This window comes from Rhinopithecus roxellana, chromosome 14 (genome assembly GCF_007565055.1).
Source record: "Rhinopithecus roxellana isolate Shanxi Qingling chromosome 14, ASM756505v1, whole genome shotgun sequence".
NCBI lineage: Eukaryota > Metazoa > Chordata > Mammalia > Primates > Cercopithecidae > Rhinopithecus > Rhinopithecus roxellana.
This window is the reverse complement of record NC_044562.1, coordinates 72,899,600-72,918,336: the sequence shown is the minus strand read 5'-3', so window position 1 is coordinate 72,918,336 and position 18,737 is coordinate 72,899,600. Positions and strand designations below refer to the sequence as shown.

General features: G+C 40.3%; 1 protein-coding gene across 2 annotated transcripts; it reads right to left on the bottom strand.

Moving 5' to 3' along the window:
- Window positions 1-5,622: 5,622 nt before the first annotated feature.
- Window positions 5,623-9,366, bottom strand: ATP5MC3 (ATP synthase membrane subunit c locus 3). 2 transcript variants are annotated; one of them, XM_010376201.2, is made up of 5 exons: window positions 9,256-9,366; window positions 8,955-9,066; window positions 7,673-7,750; window positions 6,805-6,998; window positions 5,623-6,145 (listed from the first exon to the last, which is right to left on the bottom strand). In XM_010376201.2, the coding sequence occupies exons 2-5, from the start codon at window positions 8,991-8,993 to the stop codon at window positions 6,031-6,033; spliced, it is 426 nt and encodes a 141-aa protein (XP_010374503.1). In that variant the 5' UTR covers window positions 8,994-9,066; window positions 9,256-9,366; the 3' UTR covers window positions 5,623-6,030. The 2 variants fall into 2 exon arrangements, with proteins under 2 accessions (XP_010374503.1, XP_010374504.1); XM_010376202.2 differs by having other exon boundaries at window positions 8,955-9,083; window positions 9,256-9,302.
- Between the last annotated feature and the right edge of the window lie 9,371 nt (window positions 9,367-18,737).

The following is an 18,737-nucleotide window of genomic DNA, read 5'->3' as shown; positions in this document are numbered from 1 at the left end:
CAAACGGAGAAGTCCCTTATAAAACCATCAGATCTCTGAGAACTAAGTCACTATCATGAGAATAGGATGGGGAAACCACCCCCATGATTCAATTATCTCCACCTGGGCCCTCCCATGACGTGGGGATTATGGGAACTACAATTCAAGATGAGATTTGGGGTGGGGACCCAGCCAAACCATCTCTCTCTCCATCTTCCCTTGCAACTTCCCCTCCTTTTCTCTCTCGCTAATAATTTACAGAACACAGTTTCTGTTTGTCTGCAGCTAACCAAAACATAGAAGACTACAGGGCACCCCTTATGTCTGCTTGGTACAACTAATCCTAGGCTTAGGGAAAGAGCCTGCACATTTTCATGATATTCTCAGGATACCACCTAGTACAGTGGATTAGCTGGGATTTTATCAGTGGAATCAAGGTAGGGGTGTGTGTGTGTGTGATGTGAAAGGGGTGGGGGACACAGGACATGATTACCCCACTGATATCTGAGATGAAATAGGATAATGTGGGCCCAGACATTGTACAGACATTTTGGTAGCTTCTATCTCATGGCAGATCTTTTCCTCTCTCTGCCAGTTCAGGGTCTTCCTGCACATTGCTGAAATGGCCTATGTTCAAGTTACCTCTCAGCACTTGTCCTCATCATGGAAATTGTAAGTACAGGGATGTCTACCCTCCAACCCAAATCTTGGGTTTCCCAAAATAATTTATAATTATTGGGGTGTGGCATTATGGGGAAAAAAGTCTACGTTTATCTTCACATCATACCAGTTAGCTTATACTAGCTTCAACAAAACCAGTCCAGAGAGAGGGAGAATGGAATTTAAGGGCCTTGTTTTTTTTCTTGATGCTAATGCCACCTCTCTCTCATCTGACTCACCACAAAGAGGGATTGCTGTCATTATATTCTGCTCTTTATACAATATTAGGTTATTAATAAAAATAGTACCACTCCTACCTTTCATGGCTTCCCATAAATGACCCCTCTGTGTTATTTCAATTTATCACCTTTATTGTGTCTTCCCTTGTTCCTTACTCGGTCTAAAATGCATAGGTCATCTTGTTGAACAGTGTGCTTGTTTGCTGTCTGCCTAGAGCCACTTTGACCTTCCATCATCTCTTCTTTCCAGTGCACAACCCTGATAACCCTCACTGCTCTTTACATCAGTTTGTATTAACAAGCTTCCCAAAATTGCTGGAGAGTCACAAAACTAGGTGAATGATGTTCACTACCAATTTGTTACCTGTCTAGAGCTGGGTCCCTACTGCTGCTCTGCATTTCTTTTATGCACAACTAGTCTGTGCTGTACATACCTTTCTTCTCTTTTCAAGCCCAGATCTGTAAAATTATACCTCTTGTTAAAAGCATATAAAAAACAAAGTTCATCATTTCCCCAAATCAGCTTTTTCCTTGTCGTCGCTAACAGTCACATAAAAAAAAAAAAATCAGAGCATGGGCTTTAAGGAAGATCTGAATTTGGATCCCGACTTTGCCACTTAATGGCTGTGTGATTTTGGGAACTGTTTAACCTCTGAGCCTATTTTCCTTTGCATCTTGGAAATTATTCCCAAGTTTACAGGTTGTTATGAGGATTAAATAACAGTATAGCTAGCACTTACTAGATGCACACACCCTCTCTTCTCCTAACTGGTTCCTGAGATCTAGGCATTAAATCCTACTGATACTACCTTTGCATTGTTTTTAAAATATAGTTGATCATTGAATAAGGTTGGGGGTTTGGGGCATTCATTCCCCCCACCAGTCTCCCATGCAATAAAAAATTTGCATATAGCTTTTGAGTTCCTCCAAACTTTACTAACAGCCTACTGTTGACCACAAGCCTTACTGATTACATAGTTGATAAACAAATTTTGTACTTTATATACATTGCATACTGTATTCTTACAATAAAAGTGGAGAAAAGAAAATGTTAAGAAAATCGTTAAGAGAAAATACATTTCTAGTACTATATCGATATCATTAAGTTTACAAGTTTACACCATCTGTTTACAAGATGAATTGTCTGAAATGGTGACAGTTGCAGCTGCGGACCTCTTCTATCTATGGTGCATATCAAGCCATTCAACTTCTTGCAATGTCATGACTTCGCGTCGTGGGACCGCTTCTAGCATCACTAGTAGTACTCAGTATAGGTTCCATGGTGTTATTGAAGGTTTATAATATTGCACTAACCCAGTGAAAAATATGCAAGAACTGGCCGGGTGCGGTGGCTCATGCCTGTAATCCCAGCACTTTGGGAGGCTGAGGCAGGCAGATCACCTGAGGTAAGGAGTTGGAGACTAGCCTGACCAACATGGTGAAACCCCATCTCTACTAAAAATACAAAAATTATCTGGGTGTAGTGGCAGGTGCCTGTAATCCCAGCTACTCAGGAGGCTGAGGCAGGAGAATTGCTTGATTCCAGGAGGCGGAAGTTGGCAGTAAGCCGCCATTGCATTCCAACCTGAGAGACAAGAGCAAGACTTCATCTCAACAACAACAAAAAAAGGCAAAAAGTGCAAAAGATCACTTTTTTTGTGTGATACACAATTTATTGGAGATGAACTGCCCCACGGAGATGATGAGCATCACAGCATTTTAAGTGGATACTCATAACACTTAAGCTCACTACAATAGCATCAGGAGGTGGCCGCTAAATTATTACAGTAGTACAGTATGTTCTTCAGTTAATTTTATGCAGTTATGGTTTACTCCATCTCTACATTTACATTTCTCTCAATGGTAAATGGTACAATGTACAGGCTATGTGCATATTTTGATAAATTTAAATTTTTGTCATAGATTTATGTATATGGCACTAAATGAAGTAGACCAGTATCTACATATTTTATGCATTCATATAATTTTGTTAATTTTCTCTATTATTTCTAGGCTACATGGTTTGCCTGAGTTTTTTCAATTTGTTTCAAACCTCAAACAATTTTCCAACATACTGAAAAAAGTCTGTGTATCAGTGGACCTGCACAGTTCAAACCCATGTTGTTCAGGGGTCAACTGCCTTCACTGCCACCATCCTAGACTAGGCCTCCATTACATCTCAGCAAAGCTACTGTAGTATGACTGCTGTTCATTGCTGGCTCCGGTCCATCCCACACACTAGTCTCATATCAACCTTTCTAAAATACACCTCTAAACTTTGAATGACTGACAGTAGCACAAGAATACAACTCACACTCTTATACCTGCCTGTTTACATAAAATGGCCCCAGTCTTCCTTTACAGCCTTATCTCACACCACTTCTGTTTCATACTCAGGGAACTCCTTGTTTCTCACGTACCAATGCTGTGCTTAATTTACTTTTCCTCATGCTTTTCACTAGCCAAGATGCCCTCTTCTTCTGGTCTGTCCTTGTGACATGGTTAAGGTTTGTCTTAAATTACAAATAGTACTTTTTCATGTGATTCTTTAACTATAAAATTATTTCTACTCCCTCTGAACATCTGAACACTTAACTGCCACTCATTTAATTCACCATTTTACCAACATCATCTTATCAACATAGAAAATCCATTTCAAGTTTGACAGAAAAATAGTATCTTTATCAGCTTGTGTTCAGAAACGAAGAAGTCAGTAAAAAGCATTTAGCGTTAATATTTGTTTGCAAAGCTCATAAGCTGAGGCAGTACTTTCTATAAAAATGGTGCACAGTAAACATTTCTGCTAGGAGTAGATGCATTCCAGTGATGTACTTTCAATGTCGTAACTTTGTTACTAGAAATAAAAATTAAGTAAAAGGATGTATATTCAACGATGTTAAACTTCTGATGCACCATGCCCTTTCCCCTCTATAAAGTTTGAGTCATTGTGTGTGGTTTTTTGTTGTTATTGTTTTCTCAGAAGCCTTAAGACTATGCAGCCACAGCTCAGTTAGTCCATTTTCATTCTGGGAGATTCCCTCAGCTGGGACATCTCTTACAAGAAACCTGTTTCTGAATCAGTGTTTCAAGCCTTTTCAACCACCAAAACCAGCACCAAGAACAGGTCTTTACCAAGACTGTTTTTATTTAAAATATACTTGGAATAGATGACTATTAATCTCAGCAATTTCCTATCACTTTTAAAATTTTATACTATGTACTTTGTATTACATAGTACAGTACTTCGTTTCAGTAAGACATGTAAAATTTGCCATTGTAACCACCTTAAAGTGTACAATTCAGTGACATTTATTATAGTATATTTACAATGTTGTGCAACCATCACCACTAATTCATCAAAATTAAAAAAATTTTTAAGCCAGATTTAGCAGTGAGGGGCTATATACCAACTTTAATGACACTCATGTTAATAAGTTCTGATAACCCACTACCATCAGATCAGCCGTAATTCGTCCAATTTTCATAATCCTAAAAGGAATCCCCATGTGCATTAAGCGGTCACTCCCTCTTCACCCATCTCCCTAGTTCCTGATAACTACTAATTGGCTTTGTCACTATGGATTTGCCTATTTTGGGTATTTCATATAAATGGAATCATGTGGCTGGCTTCTTCCACTTAGCATGTTTTTAGGGTTCACTCACATTTATTCAGTATGTATCAGTACCTCATTTATTTTCATGGCGGAATATTCCATTATATGGATGTATTTTACTTATCCATTCATCAGCTGATAGACATTTGGTTGTTTCTACCTTCTGACTTTTGTAAGTAGTGCTTCTATGAATACTTGTATACAGGTTTTTGTTTGAATACCTATTTCTAATTCTTTTAGGTGATATAGACTAGATGATGAATCAACTAAAAAAGTGGCAGCAGCTCTACCTTTTTAGCTTTTTTGGGCCTCATTTCACTTTATAGAAGGTAGCGTATGTGTAACTTAGTGATTCTCAAACAGTATGCACAAAAATCACTTGGGAAGCCTTTTTAAAGATGCAGATTGCTGAGTCTCATGTCCAAAGAGTCCAATTCAGTAGGTCTGGAACCTAGGGATTTTTATTTTTTCAACGAGCACTGATTCTGATGGAGGCAGTCTTCCCACACTTGAGAAACTTTGGTAACTGACTGCTCTTTCTCAATGGAAATCAAACAGGCAAAGGGCACTAAAAAAGTAAAATGTCGCTTTCCTAATTATCAACTTTTAAAAAACCCTGAAACTTGGATGATAGATATTATGGTACAATACATTTGCTAGGGGAAAAACTGTCTATAGTAGCACCACCTTCCTTTGAATGGGAAAAGTTTGACCAAGAAGCAACATAAAGTATTAGCAGCAAAATACTCTTGAACCAGCTATCATCCCCAAGACTCCCACTATAAACATGTTAGCAACAGTGATAAATGCTGCCTTACAGCAACTTTTGGCTGTAAAAATCTAGCCAATTCAGTCTACTTTTTGATATTTGGTTTTTAATAGTCTTGTCCAAGTAAGAAACTAGCTGCTAGTTGGACTGAACCTGTTCTGAAAAGACATGGAAGATTCATTATAAGCACACAATTGCTTAATGTGAGACTGACTGAAAAACAAAAATCACATTACCTCCCAGCTTAAGGCTTCATTTCCTAAAAAGCTGACGTGATTTATTTTTAGAACCAACCGCCTGGAAGGTGATTCTGATTTGAAGTATTCTAACTGATGTTAGACCTTAAAAACACGAGACTGTCTTGAGTATTAACTATCTTTAATTAACCGTATTTTATAGAAGCTCAAAACACCCAAATATTTATCCTTTATATGAATAAACAAAAGTCCTATGAATTACAATATGCAGAACACTATATAAAAGAATTCCCATAAAAATTACATTGGGATATTTTCATCAGTGGAGCAACTGCTGTAGCTTCCTCTGAATTGGACAGCATCTGTCTGAATGCACATTCTTCTTTGTGATAATCTAAACTTAGTGTAAGTACAAATCACAGAAGAAATTAAAGTTTTCATCTTTAATGAAATGACTTTGGAAATAACGTACATTTCCATGACACCAATACTACAGTTTTCGGAGTCACAGTAAGATACACAGAATTACATCCGTAATTAATAAGAATGCCAACATGTCAAGCAGTAATTTGTTACATGGCAAACAAAATCAAGAAAGCAACCATCAAACAAAAGAGACCCATAGCTTCAGACAAGGCAAATCCCAGGATAGCATATGAGAACAGCTGCTGCTTCAGCGAAGGGTTTCTAAAAGAGACCACATATGACTGTTACTTTGAAATATTAGTTTCAACATGTTTGGTAAACGTTAAAGAATCAGATTACTAGTGTGGGGATTTTTTGTAAACTGAAAAGTCTGCTGGAAGAGTATTTGCCTAGATCTCTCTTATACTAGTCTCCTCAATTCTGATAATATGGTGTAAAGGTAGGGGGCTGTCTCTCAATATAAATGGTTACTCTTCATTCATTTTGATGGGTTCTGACATTCTTACCCCTCTGAAAATATGGTCTGTACCTTTTAAGATCTGACAGTTTAGGTCTTAAATAAAATAAATTGATTATTTTAAGGAATGTGCTCTAGTAATTTTAGTCCCAAAATAGTTTAACAATTAGGAATGCAGACTCTTAAGTCAGATGTAGTTAAAATTCATTTTCTGATATTTACTAGCTATGACCTGGGCAAGTAATGTGACCTCTGTGTCTCTAGACCTTCATAGGTGTTATTCTCATAGTACCCCAAATGCTGTTACGAGAATTAAGTGAGATAATGCATACAAAGCCCTTTAAATGTAATGCAAGACACAGAGTAAGCACTTAATGCAAAGTAGCTATTATTTCAGTAGCTAAGTTTCGAACTATTGCAAGCATGCTCTTAAACTTACTTATTTAGGGATAGAAATGATTACCTGGCATAACCAATGATAAGGCTGCCAAAGACTGTTCCAATACCAGCACCAGAACCAGCCACTCCTACCGTTGCAGCACCTGCACCAATAAATTTGGCAGCAGTATCAATGTCTCTGCTGATTGCACTGGTCTGAAACTCCCTTTGGATTAGCTGAGACACACCATTCTGGGCCCCATTAAATACCGTAGAGCCCTAGAAAACAGAAAATAAAGGTAAAGGTCTATCAGTAATCACAGGTAGCTATTTTAATTAAGTATCATACTGTCAAAATGATAACTACTTTTTTACTTTGTAGCTGAGTGTAAAGAGGCAAATCAAGAGCTTAGAATAATGTCACTCTTGCAGAATAGGGATAACAATATCTACATCTTAAAAGCGTGTTGAAAATTAAGAAACAACATATATAAATACGCTTTTAAAGTAGGGTTTTTTTTTTTTTTTAAAGAGAGGGTCTCACCTGGTTTGTCACCCAGGCTGGAGTGCAGTATAGTGTGGTGTGATCATAGCTCACTATAGGCTCGAACTGCTGGGGTCAAGCAATCCTCCCGCCTTGGCCTCCCACAGTGCTAGGAACACAGGTGTGAGCCATCGCATCCAGCCCAATAGAGCAGATTTTTCAATAACTGTAGCTATTATAATTTTAAATATAGGCAACTTAAATCGATAAGACTTGAATATAAGTACTACAGTATTTCTTGGTCAAGTTTTGGACAGAGAAATTTCTCTACTTGGCTCATCTAGTTTTTTGGATAAAAGGGTGAAAAAGAATTGCCTTCAAACTCTTATAAAGTTATTTTCCTTCACTCTAATCAAAACCCTACCCTTACTTGGTAGTGTTACCTAATTTCAATTATTGCTACTATTACCTCTCCAGTCCTAGCCTCTGGTCGAGATAACACTGATGCAGAAATTGGTCTGTATGCAACTCTGGATCCAGCTCGGATCTATTAATGATAAAAAAAAAAAAAAAAAAAAAAAAGAATTCCAATATTAAGAAAGAATACAGGTAAGATTTCAATGACTTTTCTGGTACCATGAATTCTAAAAAAGCAAGCAGTAAAAATGAATCAGAGACTTCTGAATTGACTCTTCGCTGTTTGGTCATTTTTAATACATGAAGTAATTTTAATAAACTTTCATGCTAATGAAATTGTAAAGCTTGCTACCTTAAATAAAATTTCTAGTAACAATTAATTACAAAGAGAGTAAGAACTGCTTTTGACATTTCCATTATTGTAGCGCCATAAGTCAAGTCAGAAAAAAGCAATAAATACCACACATTCTTTGGCAATTTTAAGTGGACCAACAAGTATATTAGTAGTGTCACTATAAACATTCATCATTCAAAATAGCCCAACAGTTAATATAAGCCCTGACCATTTCAAAGATATTTCTATATGACCATTAATCATTTAAAAAAAGTGTCTAAAAAAGGAACTTAAGCAATTCTACATCAGTTTAAGAATAATCTGTGAAATATCTGACCATAAGGACATATTCCGGTCCAACTTCTCTGCCCTTGAGTGTCTATAAACTAAGGTCACAGAAAAACCCTTCAGAACCAAGATCTGATTGTCTAGGACAAATCCTCCAGATTTAGACTCACTTAAAGCCTGCAAAATTGTTATGAAAATAATACTCCAGAGGCAGGAAGAAAGACTCTGGGCTCGTTCCCCCACCACCTTCTTCCGCCCCCACACGGAAAGGCAAAGTCCCTCCCTCTGCAGCAACGAGTTTGACCTACAGACAGGCACTGGAAAGCACTGCTGAGGTGAACTAGGCCTCAGCGGCCCCCTACATCCTCTGCAGTACTCCAACCTTCGCGTCGACCCCAATCCAACAGAGAAGCTGAGAGGAGGTGGGGGAAAGGGCCGCTCCGGGTCTAAGGACAGGAGAGTTTGACCTACACCGAGTGAGGCCTGACAGCTAGGCCTCGGCTGCTCTGCCTCGCCCTAGTGGCGAGGAGAAGGCTGAGATGCCCTAAGATTAGGAAGAAAGGAAGAAAACGGCAATGGGTTAATGGGTGAGGACACAGCCGTTCCCGGAGGGCGGTGTGCCCCGCCTGAGGGTTGCCCCATACAACAACGTGGACGCTCCAGGACAAGCGGCCCAGCCCTCAATCCCCCCGGCCCTGCCTGGGCTACGCACCAGAGCGGGCGTGCAGGCGAGCTTGGCGCAGGCGAACATCTTACACTCTTCGGGACCGCGCGGCTGGAGATACTGGGTGACAGGTGACGTGGGCTCCTCTCCCTCTTTCTCTCTGCGGAGGCAAAGAGGCTTAAGGTCAAGTGCCCTCCAAGGGCCTGTCCTTCCTACCCAGGCCCCGCAGGCTCCCGTGCACGCCGTCAGTTTGGGCCCCGTGCCCAGTGAGGCGCCGGCACAATGAATGGGTCCCTGTTGGGCGCCGCTCCGCCCTGACCAGGCCGGGCTCCCTGTGCCCTCCACTTACCTTCCGGAGAGGTAGCTGCGGCACAGGCGGCGGCAGAGGTCGAAGTAATGGGGACTGAGCGCGCAAGCGCGGTCCGGCTCTTATTCGTGCCGCAGCACCCGGATGAAGAAGGCGGGGTTTCGGGTGCACCAAGGAAGCTAGTCAAGGTCACTTTGTAACAACTTTATTGGCAACTAGCCGGGAAGGACAACGACAACTACCTGGTGAGTGGGCAGGCAGTGAGTGGTAAGAGGGAGACAAAAAGAAAAACTGTAGACTAGCCCCGGCAGAGAGGACTAAACAGATTAACTTTTGATATGAGTTGGCTGCGGGATAGTGGGTCTTTTTCTTCACGTTGTAAGATTTGGCCTTTTATCAGTTGCTACTTCTCTGTAGTAGAAGTTGATTTTGCTGGTCATTCTCTTCCTCTGTGAAATAGGACTGTGGCTGGCGGGAGGAAAGAAGGGTCATTTACTACTTAACAGGAAACTAGGGTCTCCAGCAGAGTGAAGGTATTTATTTCAAGGAACCTGGAAAATGGTTCCAGAAGTATGGCTAATCCTTCAGGTGAAAGAGGGCCTGACCTAGAAGTACTGGTGGAGCCATAAGCAAATGAGTAGATCTAAGAGCTTTGTCATCTGGGACACAAAATTGCCTCTGGGTAAAGTGAGGGTGCTCAACTTTTCTTCTAGCCCTAAGATTGGAAGATTTAAGGGATTGTAATGTATTTCATGTAGGGCTTCAGACTAAAAAAAGTCTGAGTATTCTCAAAACCTACTCAATTTTAACACCCGTTTAAGTTTGAACAAAAATTATCTTCTTCAGAGGAATGCAGAAATATCTCAGAAAAATGACTCTGACTGAAATTCTGGTCTTTTTAGATCCTTGAATTATGTAAATTTAATTTAGTAATTCTAACAAATGGCTAATGGAAGTGATATCAACACATCAACATAAAAGATTAAACATCTAGAATGCCCTGCTAAGAAGATGGCTGGGGACTGAACACCAGCCCACTCTGCCTAGAGCCCTGGCATGAGACAACATCAACCCAGAGGATCAGCTTTTTACTCGTTAGCACAAAGGTGCAGTATTATCTAGCAGCAACGCTGGGGAGAAGCCCTCAGAACTAACACTTGAAAAATGAATAAGGCTTTGTCACTAATCCAACTTCAAATGCACATGGTTCAAAATTACAAAAATACTAATAATTTTAGGCTCAATCGTTAGCTGGAAAATAGAGATAATTCACGTGTACGGTTCAACAAGCAATTATTCATATAGTTTCTCAAGTACTCAATTCTAACCTGAAGAACATGGTGTCCTGTGGTGTCTGCAGTAGAATAAACAATAAAGCCCTGTACTTCAATAATATGTCCTCTAGGGGAAAAAATTATTCTAAGTGGATTTATGCGTAGAGATGGTTTTTTTTTTTTTTTTTTTTTTTTTTTTTTTTTTTTGAGACAGAGTCTCGCTCTGTCGCCCAGGCTGGAGTGCAGTGGCCAGACCTCAGCTCACTCACTGCAAGCTCTGCCTCCCGGGTTTACGCCATTCTCCTGCCTGAGCCTCCCGAGTAGCTGGGACTACAGGCGTCCGCCACCGCGCCTGGCTAGTTTTTTTGTATTTTTTTTAGTAGAGACGGGGTTTCACCATGTTAGCCAGGATGGTCTCGATCTCCTGACCTCGTGATCTGCCCGTCTCGGCCTCCCAAAGTGCTGGGATTACAGGCTGGAGCCACCGCGCCCGGCCTGTAGAGATGATTTTAAGTGATGTTCCTATTTCTTTAGCACTAAATCAGTGGCAGTAACTATTGAGGAGGAAGCAAGAAAGAAGCCAAGATCCATAGTGGCTGCTTCCAAGTTGCATATGGAGTACTTGCTATGGCAGGGAGAGACATAGGTTCCGAAATCCAGCCTAGTCTGTTCTGTGGAGAGGCCTGAACATGGCTGTGACTCCACGGTGCTATTCTAGATAGATAACTCAGACTTTGCTTGGTTTTGCATCCTAAGATTTGCATCATAGAAAGAGGGGAGTGGCTGGGCACGGTGGCTCATGCCTGCAATCCCAGCACTTTGGGAGGCCAAGGCGGAGGGATCACGAGGTCAGGAGATGGGAGACCATCCAGGTTAACACGGTGAAACCCCTTCTCTACTAAAAGAAAAAAACAATACAAAAAATTAGCTAGGCGTGGTGGCAGGTGCCTGTGGTCCCAGCTACTCGGGAGGCTGCGGCAGGAGAATGGCGTGAACCCGGGAGGCGGAGCTTACAGTGAGCCGAGATCGCGCCATTGCACTCCAGCCTGGGCGACAGAGCAAGACTCCATCTCAAAAAGAGAAAGAGGGGAGTGAAGGCCGGGCGCGGTAGTTCATGCCTGTAATCCCAGCACTTTGGGAGGCCGGGGCGGGCGGATCATGAGGTCAGGAGATGGAGACCATACTGGCTAACACAGTGAAACCCCTTCTCTACTAAAAATACAAAAAATTAGCCAAGCGTGGTGACAGGCGCCTGTAGTCCCAGTACTCAGGAGGCTGAGGCAGGAGAATGGTGTGAACCTGGGAGTTGGAGTTCCAGCCTGGGAGATAGAGCGAGACTCTCTATCTCAAAAAAAAAAAAAAAAAAAAAAAGGGGGGGGGGAGTGAATTGGAGTAACACCAACCCGGGTTGATTGAGGGTGGATATTTGCACTGAGGAAGTTTGAAGAAAAAAAGTACCTTATGAGAGGACTAAAGTGAGGCCCTAAAGATGAACAGGGAACTCCCTGAGAAGTATCTAATCCTTTCTTTGTTTTTTCATGGACAGTGGGGACAATCATAGTAAGTTATGACATCATAATTTGGCAATATCTGATAAGACTGGGTGATTATGATAGTCTGAGTGACGATGGCAGGATGAAGATAGGAATCTGATAGTAAAGAGAAGTATGACAGATCACTTCCAAATATAGCCCTGTCCAGAAACCACCTGGACAGAAAAAAGGCAGGAGAAAGAGAATTGAGGTGTCCAACACATATGAGTGAGGCCTTCTTGAATCTCTAGCTCTCGTCAAGCCTTCCCAACACCACGAGGAATAGAAATGAGCTATCCAAATGAGCTTTACCCAAATTCCTGACCCACAGTGTCAAGAGCAAAGAAAGGGTTGTCGTTTGGGTCTTTCCGCTTTTTGTGTCGCCACAATGGTGCATATGAATGTCCTGTCTGATGCTCTCAAGAGCATCAACAATGCCGAAAGGAGAGGCAAACGCCAGGTTCTTACTAGGCTGTGCTCCAACATCATCATCCGGTTTCTCATTGTGATGGAGAAGTATGGTTACATTGGCGAATTTGAGATCATTGATGATCACAGAACTGGGAAAACTTGTTGTGAACCTCACAGGCAGGCTAAACAAGTGTTGAGTTATCAGTCCCAGATTTGATGTGCAACTCAAACATCTGGAAAAATGTCAGAATAATCTACTTCTATCCCTCTAGTTTGGTTTCATTGTACTGACAACCTCAGCTGGTATCATGGACCATGAAGAAGCCAGAAGAAAACACACAGGAGGGGGAATCCTGGGATTCTTTTTTTAGCGATATAACACATATTCACAAATAAAATGCCTCATGGATTCTGGTACTAAAAGAAAAAAAAGAAACGTTGTCATTTGAAGCTATTAAGTTTTAGGGTTGTTTATTATGAAGTGCTAATATCTATTTAGTAATAGATAACTAAAACAGGAAACACTGTCTGCTAAATATTCACTACTTCTTTGAGATCCATGTGGAGGTAGCAGCATCTCTTTTTTTTTTTTTGAGACAAAGTCTTGCTCTGTCATCCAAGCTGGAGTGCAGTGGTTCGACCATAGCTCACTGCAGCTTCGATCTCCCAGGCTCAAACAATCCTCCTACCTCAGCCTTCTGAGTAGCTGGGACTACAGGCATGTACCACCACACCTGCTAATTTTTAAATTTTTTATTAAGCCAGGATCTCCCTATGTTGCCCAGGCTGGTCTCCAACTCCTAGGCTTAAACTATCCATCTCGGCCTCCCAAAGAGCTGGGCTTACAGGAATGAGCCACCGCATCCATCCAGTAGCAGCATCTTAAAATGGGGAATTTCAGTTTAAAATTCCAAGTGTAGCTCATAGCAAACCAGATAGAAAGAAGCCCAGGTTTTGGTTACTAACTGCCTTTCCTTGAAGTATTGAGGTATAGTAGGATTGTTATCATTAACTTTAGGGAGGTAACTCCAACTGACTACATGGAAAGATATTTAAATTATCTACTTTTGAACATTTTATGCCAGGTATGCTGGCTTAGGCCTGTAATACGAGCACTTTGGGAGGTCAAGGTGGGTGGATCACTTGAGTTTAAGAGTTTGAGACCAGCCTGGCAACATAGCGAAACCCCATCTCTACAAAAAATACAAAAATTAGCTGGGCATGATGGTATACACCTGTAGTCCCAGCTACTTGGGAGGCTGAGGCAGGAGGATCCCTTGAGCCTGGGAGGTAGAGGTTGCAGTGAGACAAAATTACACCACTGTACTCCAGACTGGGTGATGGAAATGATACCCTGTCTTAAATTTTTTTTAAAAAAACATTAATAGCCTGCAAAAGTTTCACCAGCCTTCTCGTGCTGGTGTTATAAAAAAAAAAATTGTTGAAATGAAAATCAGAAATATAAGTTTAAAATATTCCGGGCTGTTATTATATTTAGTTTTTCTTATAAAAGCTTTTGTGTCTTATTGTTGGCTTTAATTTGTTATCAATTTCTCTTTGAAAAAAAAAAAGCCGGCCGGGCGCGGTGGCTCAAGCCTGTAATCCCAGCACTTTGGGAGGCCGAGACGGGCGGATCACGAGGTCAGGAGATCGAGACCATCCTGGCTAACATGGTGAAACCCCGTCTCTACTAAAAAATACAAAAAACTAGCCGGGCGAGGTGGCGGGCGCCTGTAGTCCCAGCTACTCGGGAGGCTGAGGCAGGAGAATGGCGTAAACCCGGGAGGTGGAGCTTGCAGTGAGCTGAGATCCGGCCACTGCACTCCAGCCCGGGCGACAGAGCGAGACTCTGTCTCAAAAAAAAAAAAAAAAAAAAAAAAAAAAAAAGCCTCTGAACCTGCACTAGTTTTATAGGACATTCAATTGAGGTTAGCTCAAATCAATACTATGCCCTTTCTTTGAACATTGTGAGGACACAGGGAAAAGGTAAGAGTTTGCAATATAATTGGGGCATATGAGAAATTGGACTGATGTATATAAAAAATTAGAGAAAAATACAAATTACTACACATTCCAGGACAAAGTTGTGTGATGCACTGAGGGAAATTGCATTAGAAAAGAGACTGTCCTGGTCAGAAAGTAACTTACTGAAGAGAAACTTGAGCTAGGACTTGAAAGATGGCATGATTCGGATAGAAAAGATTTCTAGGTATCTCTTAAATAGATCCTAACACTCCCAGATCTACCAACTAACTACCTACTCTGCTAATCAATTTCTAGTGTAGAAACTTTTGTCCTTAAACTTCATTTTTGACTGTTCTACAAATTATTTAACCACTTTAATGACATCTAGTATACTGGACTAGAATATTTACTAAACGGGCCACAAATAATTTAGTAAGAAACTAAGAGTAAATGTATGTCTCCATGTCCTCTTTAGGTCTAGGCTAAACTTTATAAACGAGTTACATGAAAACAATGTCCTAATAAAATAAATGTTATTCTGTCCTTCTTTTCTGGTAAGATATGCTAGTTATTGAGGAAAAAACAATTGTATGTCATAGTGTATAATTAATATAAAAAGACTACTTACATGAAAAGAAAATGAACAAGTATATGGAAATGAAATCAAATCCCTCTGCTAATTCTTGCCCATCTCAAATGTAAGTAATTTCCTAATTTTTCAATTTGTGGCAGACACAGCTAGTTGCCTATCCAACATCCATTCTCTCCTTTTTTTCTTACTTACAGAGATCTGTCCCCAGTTTAAAAAATGCTGAGCTTCTCAGATTCCCTTATGATTAGGAATGGTCAATGACATGTGAGTTGAAGTTACTTGGTGATGCCCCTAAGAATGTGCAGAAAAGGGATAGATTCAAAGGGATCATTCTTTCTTTTCCATTACCTTTTTTTTTTTTTTTTTTTCTGGAATACAGATCTAATGTCTGGATGGGAGGCAGCAATATTGCAACTACAAGAACAAAAGTCACACGTTAAGGATGGAGAATCTGGAAAGTAGGAACCTGAATTTTTCACTTTTTTTTGGAGTAAGCAGCCCTTAATTGCCTATTTATGGAGTTCATGTCACATGAAAAAAATAAATCTCTATTTGGCTAAGTCACTGAAGCCAGTTTCTGTTATATGCAGCTAAACACAACCCAAACTAATAGATAATTTTGTAGACTTACATCTCTGAAGATCTTTGGGCTTTGGGCTGTGATTACAGCTGAAGTGCCCCTTCTCCCCCCAAATTTACATTAATTTACATCTGTCTTTTCTTCCTTATTTGATGGTATGGTATGTCTGCTAGGGACCAATCAGTAGACAAAAAACATACCTGTGATTTGAACAGGGAAAATTTAACATTAAAAAAACCATTAACCAGTGAAAGATGCCTAAAAGGAGCAGAGTGGACTCTAAGGGGTCCAGTGGTACTCCTGTAGGCATGGCTACTAACCTTGGCTGAAGAAGAACTTACAAGAAGAAGGAAACTGAGAAATTTAGAGGAGAATGTGTGACTGCCACAGGAATGTGTAGTCCACCTGTGCTGAAGAAACTTGCTGGAGGCATGGGCCGTAACTGAACTGTGAGGACTGTAGAGGTGAATACTACCAGGCCCCACCTGCAAACCAATCCACTGGCTCCACACAAAAACGTCTACCAGAAGAAGAATGTCAAGTCCTTTCCTCTGCTGTGGCCTCCCAGTGTCTCTCCATCATCTTCTATTGGCAGAACCTATCATTTTACCATTGCCAAAGCAGAAATTTGGCAGGGTCCAGCTTACAGGGTCCAGCTCCAGAATAACAAAGCAAGGGAAAAAAAGATGGATTTGTAGCTGAGAAGTCATAAGTTATAAGTCAATAACCTAAGAAGTCGTAAGTTAATAACTAGCACAGATAGTAAGATTCTCAACGGCAGGCATTATGTCTAATGCATGCTATGTCTCTCATAGCACCTAACAGAGTGTTAAACATAGTAGTCACTCAATAATGTTTTCTCCATAATAAATAGTATGTATGAAATGATTGGCAATAATTTTATTATCCTTTTTTATTTGTAATTTATGTGGGTACACAGTAGGTGTATATATTTATGGGGTACATGAGTTATTTTGGGACAGGCGTGCAATGTGTAATAATCACATCATAGGGTATTGGCTACCCATCCCCTCAAGCATTTATCCTTTGTGTTACAAACAATCCTATTACACCTGTTTATCTATTTTATTTTATTTATTTTTATTTTTTTTATTTTTTTGAGACGGAGTCTCGCTCTGTCACCAGGCTGGAGTACAGTGGCACAATCTCGGCTCACTGCACCCTCCACCTCCAGGGTGCAAGCGATTCTCCTGCCTCAGCCTCCCGAGTAGGTGGGACTATAGGCGCGTGCCACCATGCCTGGCTAATTTTTTGTATTTTTAGTAGAGATGGGCTTTCATCATGTTAGCCAGGATGGTCTTGATTTCCTGACCTCAGGTGATCAGCCCGCTTCAGCCTCCCAAAGTGCTGGGATTACAGGCGTGAGCCACTGCGCCCAGCCCGTTTACCTATTTTAAAATATACGATTAAATTATTATTAACTATAGTCACCATGTTGTGCTATTAAATACTAGGTCTTATTCATTCTTTTTATTTTTTACTTTTTGTACCCATTAACCATCCCCCCTTTTCTCCTACCCCCACCCTCCACTACCCTTCCTGTCCTCTGGTAACCATCCTTTCATTTTCTATCTCCATGAGTGCAATTGTCTTGATTTTTTTATTCCACAGGTAAGTGAGAACAAGCGATGTTTATCCTTTTGTTCCTGGCTTATTTCATTTGACATAATGTCCTCCAGTTCCATCCATGTTGTTGCAAACGTCAGAATCTGATTTTTTGTTATGGCTGAATAGTACTTCATTGTGTATAATTACCACATTTTCTTCATCCATTCATCTGCTGATAGACACTTAGAGGCTGCTTCCAAATTTTGGCTGTTGTGTGAATAGTGCTGCAGTAAACATGGGAGTATATATATATCTTTGACATACTGATTTCCTTTCTCGTGGGTATATATCCAGTAGTTTGCTGGATCATATGGGGGCTCTATTTTTAGTTTTTTGAGGAACCTCTAAGCTGTTCTCCATAGTGGTTGTACTAATTTACATTCCTACCAACAGTGTATGAAGGTTTCCTTTCCTTCACATCCTTGCCAGCATTTTTTATTGCCTGTTTTTGGATAAAGGCCATTTTAACTGGGGTGAGATGATATCTCATTGTAGTTTTGATTTGCATTTCTCTGATGACCAGTGATGTTTAGCACCTTTCCACATACCTGTTTGTCATTTGTATATCTTCTTTTGAGAAACGTCTATTCAAATCTTTGGTCCATTTTAAAATCAGATTATTATATATTTTTTCCTGTAAAGTTGTTTGACTTCCTTATATATTCTGGTCATTAATCTCTTGTCAGATGAGTAGTTTGCAAATATTTTCTCCCATTCTGTGGGTTGTCTCTTCACTTTTATTGTTTCCTTTGCTGTGCAGAAGCTTTTTAACTTGATGTGATTCCATTTGTCCATTTTTGCTTTGGTTGCCTGTGCTTGTGGGTTATTACTCGAGAAATTTTTGCCCAGACCAATGCCCTGGAGAGTTTTCCCAATATTTTCTTGTAGTAGTTTCATAGTTTGACATCTTAGATTTAAGTCTTTAGTCCATTTTGATTTGATTTATATGTAAGGCAAGAGATAGGGATCAATTTCAGTCTTCTTCATATGGATATCCAGTTTTCCCAGCACCATAATTATTCTTCTCTTTTAGCTAAGATGTGTGTCTCTTGAGAAAAATTCGGATTGCCTCCAGTATTTCTTTGAATATTGCAAAATTCAAACAGAGAACCCAAGGAATATTTTAAAATTGGTGGTATGAGTTTAAAATACTTGGACATTTTTGTGTGTCTATGAAGGATTCTGTGTTTATACTCTCATGTGCCTAAAGAATTCATCAAAAAACCCAAAACATTAAAGCCCTTTATGTATCCATTGCATGATACAATAAATATTGGCAGGAATGGAACATAGGTTGAGGAAGAACTAGGCCCTACATTGAGTTGTCAGGTAGGAATGTTTGTTTGTGGTCATCTTTTCACTTCTTCTTTTGATATTTTTAGTCCATTCCCAGGCCACTTACTCTCTCTTCGGACACCTGGCATCTTTATGGTGTCTCCTGACTATATAAGACTCTTTATGGTAGCACCTACTAAAGCCATCTCTCTGTAGACCATGTCTAGCTCCAGAATTTTTACCCATGTAAAATCTTGATCTCCTAA

Excerpts from the sequence above, each read along its gene's own strand:
- ATP5MC3 (XM_010376201.2), bottom strand. The coding sequence starts at position 8,993 with ATGTTCGCCTGCGCCAAGCTCGCCTGCACGCCCGCTCTG. Across the intron at positions 6,999-7,672 it reads CAGAGGCTAGGACTGGAGAG|GGCTCTACGGTATTTAATGG; the intron begins GTAATAGTAGCA and ends TCTGTTTTCTAG. Across the intron at positions 6,146-6,804 it reads CTTATCATTGGTTATGCCAG|AAACCCTTCGCTGAAGCAGC; the intron begins GTAATCATTTCT and ends GGTCTCTTTTAG.